Here is a 17,041-nt window from a genome sequence, read left to right as displayed (position 1 = left end):
ATTAAGCTACAAAAGTAAAAAGATGTTATTTGGGGTTCATAGGAATTGCAGTTTGAGAGACACAGACCCAGATAGCTTTGCATCAGTGTTTTGAGGAGGGTTGGCAAAGTAAGTGCTCATGTTTTAATGAAGAACAAGGGTGTACCACTAATGAAATAAAGAAAGGATGAAAAGATAAAAGAAAGAAAGAGAGTGGGAAGGAAAGAAAGAATAAGAAAGAGGAAGAAAAATAGAATGAAGGAGAAAGAAAAATAGAATCAAAGAAAACAGATAAAGAGAAAGGAAAAAATAGAATGAGAGAAAGAAAAAAAAGGAAGGAAAGAAAGAAAGAAGAAAAACTGCACAGATGGAATGGAAATGTTGAGCCACTGAGAGTTTAGTGACTTCCTGACATGCACCTGGAACCTCTAGTTCCAATGTAACCATCTTCTGGTCTTGGTTGTTACAGATACTGGAGATCAAAGGGTGGAAGGGACCAAAGTTCACACTTTAGGCAGCAGGTGGAATCCTAATTTCTTCCCAACTATTCTGGGAAGCTCTTTCAGTGTTGTTTTGATTGTAAGTGGGCTTTTATTTCCTTGATATTCAAATGTAAGTTTTGGCTATTTGATTTTTTTTTCCTTTGTAGTTTATAATCTCCTTGGATTTCCTTAGGCCTTGGGGCCTCCACTATTTTCATCACTCATTCCCAGGATGTCTCAGTCAGCAGGGACCTTGGCTTATAAAAAATCTGTTGATTTCCCTGGCCCATTAGCAGGAAGCTGGATCAGAAGTAGAGCAATTGGGACTCTTATGTGAGGCTAGCCTTACAGGAGATGGCCTAGCCACTGTTTCACAACACCAGCCCTTACCTACTGCCCATCTCTACCCATGGTTCTGATTTGGATCTGACTTTCCAGAAAGCTTGGGTAACACACACAGAAGTGTAGGTACTTAATGTCCCCGGGCTGGGTTTGATTGAGTCATAGAGGGAAAGAAGGCAGCAGTAGTGTCCTGTCCTTTATCTCCTTTCCCTTACACCTCTACATTTTGTCCAAAGTCGTAGTGATTCTCCAAGGCTTGTCTGAAACATTTCCAAAGTCATTGATCATAAGCGACCGAGCCATGCTTTCTTGGAGACAAGCCATTTTATGTTTGCTCTCCCTCCTTCCTGACCTCCCTTCCCTTTTACTCTGTTCCTACTACATGGGATTATTGTAAACACTTAGTGTGCAGAAATACAAATCACAAGAGATAATTATTGCATTAGGTTTTAGTACTATGCCCCAACAGACCAGGTTAAAAATCAAAGTGGAGTCAGTGGTGCTAAAATTCAGCAAGTTATCTGACTTCTGAGAAATCAGGATTAGGGAGAGACTAACTAAATCTCCCAAACAGTCCAATCTCAAATGGTTTAGCAAGCAGAGTCCTTCTGCTTTACTCCTTAAATAAAACAAGCAAGCTGAACTATTCTGACTGAAACCACCTTCTCCCACAGCTCTGCCTCCCCATCCCTACCTTTCCCAGCAAACATCTTTAAAGACACAGATCTGACTTCGGCTCTCTCTACGCTTTCTCTGCTTATAACATTAAACCTCTTCTATTCAGCCCACAGGAACACTTGTTCCATCTTATGGAATGAAATATGGTCCAATTCTAAAGTTGCAAGTTGCATGAGAGTTCCTTGAATGATGGAAATTTTGCCTCTTCTTCAAGTTCCTCAACCACTTCAAGTCGAATGCGCAACTGAAAGTTTTTGATTTACTTGAACTGTTCCTTTCTTTAAAAATTCTTCCTTTCATTGTCTAGTTCATCTGTCCCTGGTTTATTTCTTATCTGTCTCCCCTTTCTTTTCAGGTTTTTTATTTTTCTGCCTATTTCTTTAAAACAGGCAGTCTGTACTACTCCACAGCTTTAGTGAATCAGCACATCTCCTTCAGTAGCTCCAACTGGAACTCTGCTGGGACCCATAGCTCACAGTCTCAGGTACCTGTGAAATACCAGAATAGGTATCTCATAATCATTAAAAAAAGGCAAGTACAAAACTAACTTTATTGTCACGTTGTTCCTTCTTCTCACTACCCCCATTCTTAAACTGCGATTGATTTAATTTTATCGTAAGATTAGAATTATTATTGGCAAATCTTCTCTCCTCAGCTCAATATAGAAATAAAAAGCCCAGAATTGGTTGAAGACAGAGAAGTCTCATTCATGAAGTGAGCAAATGCACATAAAAAGAAGGCTGGGGCAAGTACCGCTCCTCAGAAGGGATTCAGAAGATGTGGCATCTCTTGAGAGAGAGGGAGAAAGAGAGAGAAATGTTTCTGAAAGTGTCTTGGGTTTTGAAGGGTTCCCCGGACTCTTGTCTGGGTGGGAATGTGCAGAAGACCTTTCCCATTGGTGGTTTTTAACCAATCAGTAAGTGGCTGGGCAATTCCTGTGTTGCCCAGTTGAAGATGTATTGACAAATGATAAGTTTCCCAACAGTGTATGTACAATCATGGGGCAGTGAGATGGTGCTGAGATGGTGCCTCAGGGAGAATGGCCCCATAAGGTTTGCCTCTGGACCTCACACAAGATTTTAGCAGGCTTGAGCTGTCTCAGAAATGATGAGATGATCTTCCCCCCCCCCTTTTAATTTTATACATCCAGTGAATTTCAAATATCAAGTATTTCCATATGATAGTTCACTCATTAAATGGCCACAACAGCCCAGGGTTGGGCCAAGGCAAAGCCAGAAACCTGGAATTCCATCAGAGTCTCAAACATTGGTGGAAGATTCCCAAGCACTTGGATCTTCTTCCACTGTTTCCCTAGGCACATTGGCAGGGAGCCAAATCAGAAGTGGAGATTCCAGGACTTAAATGAGTAATCTTAGCGAATGCTGGTGTCATAGGCAGTGGCTTACACTGTTGTGTCATACTGGCCACCTCAATTCTTCTTCAATATTTCTCAAGTAATTTTCCCCTCCTTCTCCAGTATACTTGCCTTAGTATTCAATACCTTTGATATTTCAGAGAAACTTAATTGGGGAATACTCTCATTACAACCACCTCCTAAGAGATTTCTGTGTCTTTTCTCCTTCATTCTCAATGTCATTTCCCTTTCATTCCCTCTGCTTTTTCAAAGTTTTTCTTAATTGCATGAAATTAGTTTTTTAAAAAAGATATTATTTATTTATCTGAAAGTCAGTGTTACAGGGAGAGAAAACGCTTGATCTTGGATCCACTGATTCACTCCCCAGATGCTTGGGATGGCTGCGGATAAGCTGGAAGAAGCCAGAAGCCAGGGGCTCGTTCACGTCTTCCCATGCTTGCACAAGCCCAAGCACTCGGGCCATTCTCTGGCACTTTCCATGGTATGGAATTATGAACACACTGCACCCATGACTAACATCTTCTGATTATTCAGTTTTTCTTAGATTGTGACTTAGCATGGCATAGAGGCTTTCCATTATATAAATTCCACTTGCCTTTTCATTCTCCTACCCCTCCAATCCAGTGAGTATGCTTTCTGTAAGTACATTTATACGTGCATTCCTAAAACATCGCCTTTGCTACAGCCTGGTTAAGCTTCATGTGCTCCTCCTTTTGCCACAGTGTCCTTTCTCTTCCTCTTCCTCCAGTGACTTCATGTACTTTTTCCAAATTCTGTTAACACTTGCTTTTTAGAATGCTCGGTGACAACGCATTAAAGCACCCCCATTTCTGGGCTTTTACCATGCATTGTGCAAATCTCCGTCCCAGCACGTCTTGTGGGTGGATCCCATTCTTAAGCACCTTTGGGAAAAATATTACACCTTAATCATCTTGATGTCCGCAGTCCCGTCACAGTCATTGAAATGTGAGGATCTCTACGAATCACTGACAGAACAACATGATAGGAGGGATTCTAGGTTCTGAGTTAGGACAGCTGCATCTGTGTAGGTCATACTGATCTGGGATTTCATCATTTCGGGGGTTTCCGTTTCCTCAATTTGCAGAGTGAGCAAGTTAAAGGGCCTGTTCGGCTTTGTGGTTGGCAATATTGCCTTCTACAAGAGTTCAAATGTGCATTTTGTCTGATCATAGAATGTTTTGCTAACAACGTGAGAATATCAAAAAAGGAGATTCCACACATCTCTCTCTTACACACATTTCTACCATGTCCTAAAATGCAGGTGATTTGTCTTCGTTGGGCCAATATTCTTAAACATTCACACTGATCACGGCTGGGTCACGTTGCCTTTAGGTGGGCTTGTGCCCTCTGCTCAACTAGCCAGCCCATCGCTTTCTGTTGATCCTGCTGTATAGAGGTTAAGACTGGCCCTTATTCGTGGATATAATGCACAAGTATTATACCAACCTCCCCCCACCCCCCTTTTTTGGTAGCAACTTGTTCAAAATAGTATCTGTGTGCCTTTCCCCCCTCAGTTCCTCCTGGACTTTTGATAACATTTAACCTCATAATCTTTTCGGAATTTAGCGTTGTCTTGATACAGGCAAAGTACGAAGCAGTCTAATTTTAATTGATTTGCCAAGGTATTTCTCTTGACAGAGCAGATGCTTCTTCACGGTAATCGTTCTGCTTGAATATTTATTATTGGAACATGCGCTGCTGGTTTTAAAGTTTGCAAAGGTTTTTCCCTGCCTTGAAAAAACGTCTGGCATGATTTGTATGTTCAACGAAAACTATCTGTCCATGAGTGACTTCCTTTATTCTTGCATTGTTCCTGCTAGGATGGCGTATCTGCGTTTGCATTTTAGAATGGAGCTGTGTGTCCGATTTATTGCCAAGTTAAGGGTGAGGAAAGAAGACAGGAGCTGATGGGAAGGGGTGAAGACACGAGTCCAGGAAGTCACTCGATCAAAAAGACGATTGCCCTTCATTTCCTCCTCTTCTCTGCACGCAGGCTACGGCACCCGCCGTCCCTACACTAGGCTTCAAAGGGCTGTCCCCTGCAATTTGCTGGTCCCTCCATTCCTTCGCTGGCAACCAGAGGGGCCGGGAGAGGGTCTCTGTCAATCAGTTCCTTGGGCCAATGGGAGAGGAGATAGCATCGCCGGCCCCGCCTCCGTGCTGGGGTTCCCTGGGAGCATGCGCAGTGGGCGTTGCTGCGCCGCCGCCCATCAGCTGAGCGTGCAGCCCGGGGCTGGGGCCCTGGGTGACAGTGGCCGCAGGAGGGGCAGGAGGCCCAGGAGGTCAGGGTAAGAGAAGCCTAGGGCAGGGGGCCCTGGCTGGGCGACCGGAGCGCAGTGTCACCTGCTCCGTGGCTTCCCTGAGCCACGGACGGCCGCCGCCCTGGGCTCTGCGGCGGGTTGGCTGGGCGGAGAGCCGGTGCGGGCTGCGGGTGGGCGCCGGCCCAGACCCCCGGGCGCTCTGGCTGCAGAAGGACCGGTGGGCAGGCCTGGCCGGGGCTGCGGGGTGGATGCCGGCCCAGACCCCCGGGCGCTCTGGCTGCATTAGGACCGGTGGGCAGGCCTGGCCGGGGCTGCGGGTGGGCGCCGGCCCAGACCCCCGGGCGCTCTGGCTGCAGAATGACGGGTGGGCAGGCCTGGCCGGGGCTGCGGGGTGGACGCCGGCCCAGACCCCCGGGCGCTCTGGCTGCAGACGGACGGGTCAGCCGGCCTGGCCAGCTCGGCCAGTTGCGCCCTGAGCCTCTCGGCGCTGCTCTCCCGGGGTCAGAGCCACTGACCCGCAGCCTTCTTCCTCCTTCCAACTCATGGGTTCAAAACACACATTTTAAACTTCTCTTCCTGAAAACGGGGGAACCGAAAGGAATGCTTGTCCTAGACAGATCCTAGTCGTGTGTTGAGTGGCTCCCTGTGCTTGCTTTTTCCATTTGACTTTGACATGGCAACTTTTTTTTTAGTGCAAGTGTTTTTTTTTTTTTTTAAATTGGCTACAAAATGGTCTTTGAAAAGGCATAAAATATTTTAAGAATTCCAACCACCCTCTAACTCCCTCAACCCCTGTCTCCTTTTCTGCTCTCTTTAAATGTAGACAAAGTGAGGGAATGTGTGAAAACGCTGCCTTTATGGCAAATGCTATGTTTTTTTTTCTGTCCTATTTCTCAGATCTACTTGGGTCTTCCAGTTGTATATTTATTTTCGTACTTCAGATTGTTGTATTTCAACTGCAGTTTATATATCATTTCAGTCTTGCCCCGAGTCTGGAAGAAAAGGAAGTGATTATGCAATGGGGTAGTGTTTAGTAATGTTGCAGGTGGGTGTTCCAGCTGCCCTGAGCTGCACCTGGGCAGAGAGGACAAGAAAATGTTACGGCGAGCCTTGTGATGTGGGTGAACCTCAGACATGTGACCAGTTAAAAATGAGGCTGCAGCTTGAAGGTGTCTAGTGAGCTGCTGGGCGATCACACATTCACTTCTGCAAAGTCTGTGTCATTTTCCTTCAGATATTTTATATTTGCTGCGGGTAACCAAGTCAATTCTAATTTTAGTTATGTTCCCAAACTTCAGCCAAGTTCTGGCAGTTGAAGAAGAAATTATATAAAATGTCTGCAGCAATTCTGAATAAGGTTTTCCCGTGGTTCCGTGTAATTTGAAAGTGTAATGTGTGCCAAGGTGAGGGTGAAACCCTTTTAAAGTGAAGAGAGACTATGGGGGTGGTGAGCCGAGTTTGCACACGCCGTGGGTCCTGTTGGGAATCTGGGCTCTGCACTGAGCGCTAGCACTCTCCCTTGAGTATCCACTGTGCAGCTGGCACTGCCCATGGCACAGGCTGGCAAGGCTGAGTCTCTCCTGTTGATGTTCCACAGGTGAGGATAGACAGCAACACCAACTGCAGTGTTTCTGGTAGGCATGAGTGTTGGGGAGCAGTGGGAAAGAAGGTTGGAGGGGCAGGAGTGGTGCATTCTCACTTCAGATTTGGCTTCCTTTGCATGTGATGACTCCTGGGAGAAGTCAGTCCCCTGCAGATCACAAGGAAGAAATTCCAGAGGCAGGAAATGGCATCAACACAGGAAAGCCGTGGCCTTGGGGCATCCTTTCTCCATCTCCAGTGCTTCAGAAATGGTAGTATGAGGATACTTCAGAGCATTTCTTTATTTTTTTTTAAGATTTAGTTTATTTTTATTGGAAAGGCGGATATACAGAGAGGAGAGACAGAGAGGAAGATCTTCCGTCTGTTGATTCACTCCCCAAACAGCTACAACAGCCAGAGCTAAGCCAGTCTGAAGCCAGGAGCCCAGAGCTTCTTCTGGTGCAGGATTCTGAAGCTTTGGGCCATCCTTAACTGCTTTCCCCAGGTCACAAGCAGGGAGCTGGATGGGAAGTGGGGCAGCTGAGATTAGAACCAGTGCCCCAATGGGATCCCAGTGCATGGCAGGCAAGGATTTTAGCCATTAGGCTACTACGCTGGGCCCCGTTCCATACATGTTTATTAAGCATTTACTATGTAGCCTGAATCTGAAAACAGAACAGTCCACAAAATAGGCAAAAATGCATCTTCCTTCCCAGACTCCAAAAATATGCGTTCTGGGATACACTGTGGAGGCAAATCCACTGTGCTGGTGTCAGTGATTGAGAAAGTGAAACTGACCACTTTGTCCAGGCTCCATTTATAGCATATGAGGAGTATGCTTACTGAAAATCTTGAAGGCTCCTGAAAGTGGCCACTGGCAGTGGGGGCAGTGTCTGTCATGCAGGTTGCCTTTGTTCCCTGTGTGTGCGTTCTTGGGTCACAGCCTCCAGAAGGCTGTGTGGTGAGTGCTGGCTTTGATGTTCCCTGCCCTCTTTTCTCTTTGTAATTACCCAGGTGATGAGGTCAGCATCATGCAATAGAACTTTCAGCAAGCATGGAAAAGGATGGTCCAAGCGTTGTCCAGGCTGCTGGATGCTGGCCACCTGCAATCTTTGAAAGCTTAAAAGGTTGCTGTTATGACTCAGGAGTGAATTTTTCCTTTCATGTAATTGCAGTTTTAATAGCTTAGAGAGTTTGTGACTATTCTGTCAGTGCAGGTCCAGATAATGTAATTATTACTCTGAGGAGTCAAAGGAGGAATTCCAGATGGACCGTGAAAGGGATTTCCTGAGAGTGGGGTAGCCCATGCCAGCCAGAGCGAGATCCTGAGAACAGAGGTGCAAAACAAACAGTGGAAAAACTTGCCATTAGTTTAGCATGCAAAGTTCATAAACTTCTAGGTCAGTTTATAGTTAACTATTTGTGTGTGCATATTTTTGTAGTAAAGTTAGTCATTTTTTTCCTTATTTCTGCTGCTCTACCATCAGGAGAGCCAATCATTGTTGACTTTTAGATACCACTTATTAGTAGAATAAGCGAAAACAAGAATGCTCTTTAGTTGTACTGCTTGACTGACTCACATAAGTATACCGAATCTGCTTGCTCATCTTCAGAGAATTGGGGATCAAATCAAAGGTGGGGAATTGTTTTGTTTTTTTTTTTAATTGGGTCAATCAACCTGTCCTTAATCTTGCTTTGTAGGAAAACAATATTAATTTTTAAAATGCTTGTATTCTTATTTGAAAGGTAGATTTACAGAGAGAAAAAGAGACAAAGAGAGAGAATCTTCTATCCACGGATTCGTTCCCACAAATGAGCACAATGACTGGAGCTGAACCAATTTAAAGCCAGGAGCCTGGAGCCTCATTCGAGTCTCCCATATAGGTGCAGAATCCCAAGGCTTTGGGCCCTTACTCCCAGGCCGTAAGCAGGGAGCTGGATGGGAAGTGGACTGCCACGACATGAACCTATGCACTTACGGGATACCGCTGCACTAGCAGGCTGAAGATTTGCCTGTGGAGCCACAGCCCCGAGCCCCCATATTACTTTTTTTTAAGTGTGAACTTTTGTTACGTCTTAGTTTCTAGTATTTACTCCTTCTGCTTATCTTAAAATAAGTTAATCGCATTATGTTTCAATTTCTTAAGTCACTCAGCCTGCTAGACTTCATGCACAAATTAACTGGGAATAAAAAAAGCTCAGCTCTGGCCATTGCGGCCGTTTGGGGAGTGAACTGACGGATGTAAGATCTTTCTCTCTATCTCCTTCTGTCTGTACGTATCTAACTTTCCAACAAAAATAAATTAATTAGAAAAAAAATATTGAGTCCTGAATAAGTGTTAGCCAATGTTAATCTTTTAATATTTTTTCATTTCCTTTCTCCTCCATCATTCCTAGATTGCTTTTCATTGTTCACTCAAAACTTAACTGAAGTGAGCAGCCCTGTGCCTTTTCCCTAAATTCCACACCAACCAAGACTAGCAGTTCCTTGGTTGAAAAAGCCTCGTTCTCTCACTAACAGGAATATAGTCAAGTGTAGTTGCTTGAGTATAGGGATGAGGGAAATCCAATAAATTCCTGGAGAGGCAAAAAGGTGCCTGAAATGAGGACAGTGAGAAGGGTTAGGTTACATTTGCATGAGTTTTGAGGATTAAGGAAAGAACTATCCTACTCTTCTCAGACCAATAATTCACTCACTGTGTGGGGGAAAGGGAGCCTCAGATGATTGTGTTGATTCTAACGTAGATGACATTTGCCCAGTCTTGGCTGATGCTGGCTAGACATAGGGAAGGATCAAAACAGACCTTTCCTTCCTGAGAGATGAAAAGGCACTTGGTCTCTGGACACTATCTCATTTTGATTCTGGCAGCAACCCAACTACTAACTGTCTTGTCCAAGGTTGCCACTTCCACTGGCAGCTAAACAGGGAGTTGTTTATGTAGCTTCAAAGACATGGAGCCAACAGAGAGAGTTGAATATGATTTGGAAGTATGGCTATGAGACTCATGCATGCTTAGGCTAAAATGGAGCCATATGCACATTGCAGTTCGCAAGAAATTACATTAATAAGAAAGAGTCTTTTCTCAGACATTACATATGTGTTGGTTGTAAGATACTGTGGATGGGGGAAAGGAGACAAAGAGAAATCATTGTGCCAATAGAATAGCGTGTTATGCATACAGTGGGATATTATTTGGCAATAAGAAGGGATGACATACTGAAACTTATTACAACTTGGAGGCCCTTGAAAATGTGCTAAGAGAATAAAGCCAGTACCCAAGTACTTGAACCTTCCCTTGCTGGCTTGCAACATGTACAGTAACAGGAAGCTGAATCAGAAACGGATGAGTCAGACTCAGTCAGGCTCTGTGATATGAGTGGCCTCTCAGTTGATCACTAAACTGCCACACACCATGTGCACCCTGAATTGTCTATTATTAATTGGATTATTTGGAGGTTTTTTTTTTCCCCTCTTTTGCTATTGAGTTGTGGGCTTACCTTATATATTCTAACCCCTTCTCAAATATTTAGCTTGCAACCTTTTTCTGTCATTGTATATGTTGTCTCTTTACTCTCTTAATTATTTGCTTTGTTGGTAGAAACTCATTAGTTTGATGAAATACCCTTTTTCTGTGCTCTGGGGATCTGAGTCCAAAACCCTTGTCCAGTCCTGTGTCTTAAAGTGTTTCCCCAATATTTTCATCTGGTCTGAGAGTTTCAGGCTTTCCATTTAGATCTAGTTAATTCATCTTTATAATCCATAGTTTTCTCATCATTAAATCAAAACTAATACCGCTCACTTACGGGTGAGGTTGACAGCAATATGCCACTGCATAGTCAGTAAAAAGATGAATGTAGGAGTACTTGTAGTGTTTTGCTCTTCACAACTGTATACATACAGAATATCCCTTCACAACCTTCTTTTCAAAGTCTGGGTAATGAGTGGAGCAGAGTGCTGTCGAGTGGAAGTGAGCAGAGGGGAGTGGAGTGGGAAAATGAAGAACTGCATTTCATTCGTTTCTGTGGCAGCATCCCAGCTTTGCCTTCTATTCCCAAATGGTGGCTGCTGGAAAGTGGCTTGTTTATGTTCTGTTGGGAAAATGTGATGTGGTTTTTCAGGACATTCTTTTGCTGCTCGGTAGTTGGGTCTGCTGCTTTAACTTTTTTCCATCAACATTCGAGACCTGTGAGTCAGAGGTTCCTGAGCTGCTCCTGTGTGTGTTAAATTAGGCATCATGAGCTTTCGGAGGGGTTTCAGAAGCCTGAAGCCTGTATTCCTTCTAAGTTCTTTAAATGCCTGTTTCGTGGTAACGACTGTTTTAAATATTAAGGAAAGATGTGTGCATGTGGACCTTGCCTTGCCGCTACTTGTAGTTCAGGTCAGGGAGCAAACTGAATTTACAAACTTCTACACAGAGAAGGGATTTAATAATCCAAGGAAGTTTGCAAAGGGAATATGCTGTATGGTCCTCATTTTAGTGCTTAAACTTGTTAACATGAGCCTGCCGTTAAAAGTGCAGTTTTTTTTTTTTTTTAATAGACATGAGAGTTTTACTATTTAATGCACCGATTTCCTGATGCCAGCCCTGTTCCCTTAGTCAGGTTTGTCTTTGTAACCTTCCAGATTGATAATTTAGAAAATGTAAGCCAAAATTCACTTTTTTTCTACTTTATTTTTCATTTTATGGTACAATCCCATAGGCTCTGGGATTTCCCCTAACACCTCCCCAAATTCCCTCCCTCCCAACTGATTTCCTCCATATTATTACAATAGGCTAGTCTGTCATAAGCAGTCACAAGTCCATCATTCTGTTACTTAAGTGTGTCCTGACATTGCTGACACAGATGATGGCAGCTAGTTCAGCATCCTATTGTCAAGATACATCCAAAAGTCTCATTGTGAGTCCATCTTTGATTTGGAAGTAGAGATGTGTATTGCATGATATTTTCTCATCTGGATATGATAGTATTTATTATGCAATTACTATACATTTCCTTAAATGAGAAGCCATGAAACTAAGTCAACAAGAATAAAGTTAAAACAAATTTTAGAGCACCACGGAGTTAAGTAACATGTTACTGAATGACCAATGTGTCCATGAAGAAATGAAAAAGAAAATACAAAAAGCTTCTTGGAGAAAACGGTGCTACTGTGTGATTTATGAGTCAGTGAAGAATTTAATATAAGCAACGATTTTGAAGAAATGAAAATAAAAACAATGTGGAAACGCATGGTTTGCAGCAAAAACAGTATTGAGAGGGTTGTTGATCTTATAATTTGCATTAAGGTTGCCTTGTATCAGAGAGAACGTATGCTGTTTGTCCTTTTTGAAATTTACCTATTTCACCGAGCATAATGTTCTCTAGTTGGGACCATTTGGCCACAAATTGTAGAATTGCATTCTTTTTAATGGTTGAGTGGTATTCCATGGAGTAAGATGTACCACAGTTTCTCACTCCTCTTTGGGTGGATATCTGGGTTGTTTCCATTTCTTTGCTGTTGTAGATTGTGCTGCTTGTAGATATGGGATTATAGATTCCTTTCTTATATGCAATTTTTATTTCATTTGGTTGTATTCCTAGGAATGGGATAGCTGGGTCATATGGCAGATCAATTTTCAGTTCTTTTAGCACTCTCCATACTGACTTCCATAGTGGTTGTACTAGCCTACACTCCCACCAACAGTGAATGAGGATGCGTTTCTCCTCACATCCATGCCAGCAGGTGTTAGTAGAGTTCTGAACGTAGGCCACTCTCACTGGAGTTAGTTGAAACCTCAATGTGGTTTTCATTTGTATCTTCTCGATGGCTTGGGAGCCTGAGCTTTTTTTTTATATGTCTGTTAGCCATCTGAATTTGTTCTTTTGAAAAATGTCTTTTCACTTCCTAGAGCTATTTGATTTTCCTTTATGTTCTTCAGGTGACTACTTTGAAATCTACACAGCCGACTAACAGCTGATGAAATTAGCAGATCAGCCATGTCTTACACTCCAGGAATCGTTGGAGACCCTGCCCAGCTGGCCCAGCGCATCTCTTCCAACATCCAGAAGATCACACAGTGTTGTAAGTTGAGCTTTGTATTGAGTATGCTGCTTGTTTTTAATTCAAAACTGCATTTGGTGGAGGTTCCTGAAAGGACAACTCTGGTGATTGAAAGAGGGGAAAGCATTCCTAACAGCAGGTTTTTTTTTTTTTAAGATTTATTTATTTTTTTTTTAAGATTTATTTATTTGTTATCACAAAGTCAGATATACAGAGAGGAGGAGAGATAGAGAGGAAGATCTTCCGTCCAATGATTCACTCCCTAAGTGACCGCAATGGCCGGTGCTGCACCAATCCGAAGCCAGGATCCAGGAACTTCTTCCGGGTATCCCACACGGGTGCAGGGTCCCAAGGCTTTGGGCCGTCCTCAACTGCTTTCCAGGGTCACAGACAGGGAGCTGGATGAGAAGTGGAGCTGCCGGGATTAGAACCAGCGCCCATGTGGGATCCTGGCGTGTTCAAGGCAAGGACCTTAGCCGCTAGGCCATGCTGCCGGCCCCCTAACAGCAGTTTTGAAACAACCAGGACTCAGAATGGACATTAAGAGATAACTGTATTAGGTGAGGTGACGTGTTCCACATTTTTCTACCAGAGGTAGACAAAATATACATTATTTCAGGGATGAAATGAAGATGTAAAAGGATAACAGATGTCAACATTTTCTTTAAAATCATCTAGTTCTAGATGAGTATATGACACATTGGCTCTGTTTATAGTTTACAACTAGGAACACCGCTAAGAGCTAAAGGGACAATGTTTAAAAAACTAAATGTAACTAGAGCATTTAAGTTAATTTTGTAAAGGCACATATTTGCCACATTATTAACAAGCAGGGAAAAACTAAGGATAGGATGTTTTCAGTCTATTGAGACCAGTAATTAGACCGTGATCAGAGACCGAAAAGCAGTAGAATGATCCCATGAAGCATTTTATCAGAAGTTACTTCTCAGCATATGCGATTTTTTAGACTCATCATTGTAAATTAGGCCTGTGGATTTTAGAAATTTGATAATTGTCCCTAGATCACAGCTAATAACATACTGTTGATTCTTACCATTTTGCTCTTTTTTTGGCATATGCCTAAACTTCGTATTTCACAGTAGCTAATCCCATTGTATTTTTTGGTCTGCTTCCCTAAGGTTTCTGTCTTTACCGAAATGTTAACATACTGCTGAAACACAGAATATTTTCAAATGACCATACTAGGTTTCTTTATTAAGTCTTCAACTTCCCAGTGAACATTACATAAATGATTTAAGTGAAATGCCAATGTATTTGGAGCAAAGGGATTAAAATTAAACTACAGATGATTTTAAAAATGTATCACCGTGTACCATGTAACTCTTATTCTGATTTGGGGCAGTTCTTGTTTTCTCTGGCTATTCTTAGAGGAGGAGGTAAGTGAATAACATTGGGGTTTCCTGCGCACAGCAGTCAGTGCAGGCATGGGTACCAGGATGGGCTCTTTTAGCTTCAGGTTTATTCTGATGGTGGCCACTGAAGATCCTCCCCTTATGACTCCCATGCTGCTGGTTAGAAATTTTGCTGGCAGGTAAACAGCAGATTAAAGCTCTTGCTGGTTCCAATACAGGCTCTTCTGCTTCCAGCCCAATTCCCTGGTGATGTACTCGGGAAGCTGAAGTGCTTGAGTAATATTTGTCCACAGGGGAGAGCTGGATGGATTTCATTGTTCTATCTTTGACTTGGCCTCGATGCAAGTCTTGGAGCCATTTGGAAAGTGAACCAGTGGATGGAAGACATATGTGTATGTATGTCTTTCAAATAAAAATATATAAAAAAGGAAGTGTTGCCAGTCTGCCTCAGATAAATTTGATTACCTATGTGGAAATTAATGAAGTTTTTTTTTTTGTTTTTGTTGTTTGCTTTTTAATTTTTGTTTAAAAGGCAGAATTTATAGAGAAGGAGAGATAGAGAGGAGGCATTCCTTCTATTGATTCTCTCCCCAAATGCCTGCAATGGCCAGATTCAAGGTGATCTGAAGCCAGAGTCTTCTTCCAGGTCTCAACAACTTGGACTATTCTGTCCTGCCTTCCCAGGACATAAGCAGGCAGCTGGATCAGAAGCAGAGAAGCTGGGTGAGGAAGCAGAGCCAGCATGAGATGTTGACACCGTAGGACAGAGAATTAGCTTGCTGTGCCAACACGCTGGCTCTAAAGATTAAAGGAGCTTGTAATTTATGTTTGTATTTGTCGAAAATCAGAACTTTCATGCAAGAAAGCAGGCCAAAGTCTTCCTCCCAAAAAGGGACAGGCATTCTGTGCTGGAAAAGCTAAACTGTGTCAGGGTGTCAGGAACTCCAGGAAGAATATGTGAAATGACTGTGTTATACCAAGAATACAGAAGTAGTAAGCGCTGAATGGTTTGAAAGATTTGATGTGAACATGAACTAGAAGGAGATAATGGTTCACTTAAATCAAGCCACCTCAGTATGGAAGATTGATCTTTTTGGATGAAAAGTTATAAATTGGGCCAAAGTAGAATTCATGGAATGTCTGTCCAGTAATTAAGTATGTGACTACATTAGGATCCAGAAGTTGGGGTGTGGGAAGATGGTACAGTGGCTCCCCAATGTCCGAAGTGAAGAAGTGAGAAGGCTAGAACTAAAGCACTGTTGTATGTAGAAGAGAAACCACACGTTCTGCATGAACATAGAGGCCTCAAGTATATGGCAACTACAGGGTATCAAATTCCAACTTGAAAATGAGGGAGGGCTTTCCAATAATCCAGAGCCTTAAATGGGAGAAATTACCTGTTTCAGGAGAGAGATTGCAGTTACTGACTGAGCTGAGTCATATACTTATCAGATCTTTAGCTAAGAGTTTTAACCTTGGAATGATGGTTCACATTAAGTGGCTTTCAATGTTGATACAAGTCAACAATTAACTTGAGCACTTGCCACTTGTTAGGCAGTGTTTCAGACAATGGAGAATCTATAAAGCTAAACTCTCAGTGTAGTTCACAGCGTACTAAGGAGCAACAGGTAGCTAAAAAATGAATAAGCAGTATAATTTCCTATGAGAGTGATGTAGGAATGTGGACTGGATTAAGTAAGTTCAGCTTAGATGGTGCCTGAATGATGAAGAGGGGCTGACAGAAAATGCAGGGAGTGTGCATTTTAGAGAAAATGATAGCTGGAATTAAAATCCTAAAGCACTCTACAATCTAAAGCTTACAGTATATAGAAAATAGGGCAAAAAAGAGAAATCCATTGTCGCTAAAACCAAACATTTCAGGTAAGAGTAGCAGGGGAGGAACTAAGAGAGGAAGCATGGGCAGACCCCGGGGGCCTATTGGTTCGGGAGGTGGTGGAAATCACTGGAAGGTTCTAGACAGTGGAGAGACACACCACACCTGCACTTTGAAGACTGTTTACTTGCAGCTTAGGAAGTAGACATTAGGGGAAGTGCGAGGGGACATCCTGCTTATTGCAGACATCTGTTGAGAGAGTTGGTGGCCTGTACCAATGTGATAGCAGTCAGGATGCAGAAAACTGACAGGTGTACTTTGGAGGCAGACCCATTAAGACTTGCTGATGCAGGTGGGTTGGCATGGGAGGGAGAGAGTGGACACAGCTTTTGCATCAAGTGGGTGAATTGTTGGTAGCAAGCGCATCTGAGATGATAAAGCCCAAGTCGGGGAAATGTTTTTTGTTTGTTAAGCCAAGTAGATTCTGAGATGTCCATTAAACATCTTAACTAGCAGATGGAATGCTCTCTCTTTCTCTCTCCCTTTGTTTCTCTGTCTCTCTTTCACTCTTTCAAATAAATATCTTTTTTTTGCATTTCATTTTTTAATTATTAATTACATTGCATTATGTGACAGAGTTTCATAGGCACTAGGATTCCCCACACCCCTCCTCTAACCCTTCCCCCATGGTGGATTCCTCCACCTTGCTGCATTGCCACAGTTCAAGTTCAGTTGGGGTTCTTTCATTGCAAGCATATACCAAGCATAGAGTCTAGTATCTTATTGTCCAGGTAAGTTCAATGGCTTCTTGGGGAGACCATCTCTGGTCTGAAGGTAGAGCCAGCAGAGTATCATCCCGATCAATTAAAAGCCCCAACATAACATCAGCAACAATTTATAACATTATGGAATTAATTGACATAGTATTGAGTAACCAATATGTTAAAAAAAAAATTCAAGTTTTTAACTACATCTTATGACTTCTTCATTGACATTTCAATTATTAGTTTATATACAACCGGGTTCTATATGCCTTAAAAAGGTTATAGATTATTATTCAGCTGTCTCGTGT

General features: G+C 42.8%; 1 protein-coding gene across 1 annotated transcript in view; it reads left to right on the top strand.

The window, feature by feature from the left end:
• The first annotated feature begins 5,049 nt into the window (after window positions 1-5,049).
• Window positions 5,050-17,041, top strand: part of STX7 (syntaxin 7) — a 47,186-nt gene continuing 35,194 nt past the window's right edge. The window contains exons 1-2 of the mRNA XM_040965601.1: window positions 5,050-5,165; window positions 12,641-12,783. Coding sequence (XP_040821535.1) covers window positions 12,699-12,783 — 85 coding nt within the window. The 5' untranslated portion in view covers window positions 5,050-5,165; window positions 12,641-12,698. The remainder of the gene's footprint in view (window positions 5,166-12,640; window positions 12,784-17,041) is intronic.

Source organism: Ochotona curzoniae, unplaced genomic scaffold (assembly GCF_017591425.1).
Source record: "Ochotona curzoniae isolate NIBS_2020 unplaced genomic scaffold, NIBS_Ocur_1.0 scaffold_3890, whole genome shotgun sequence".
Lineage (NCBI taxonomy): Eukaryota > Metazoa > Chordata > Mammalia > Lagomorpha > Ochotonidae > Ochotona > Ochotona curzoniae.
This window is presented reverse-complemented; position numbering and strand designations above follow the sequence as displayed.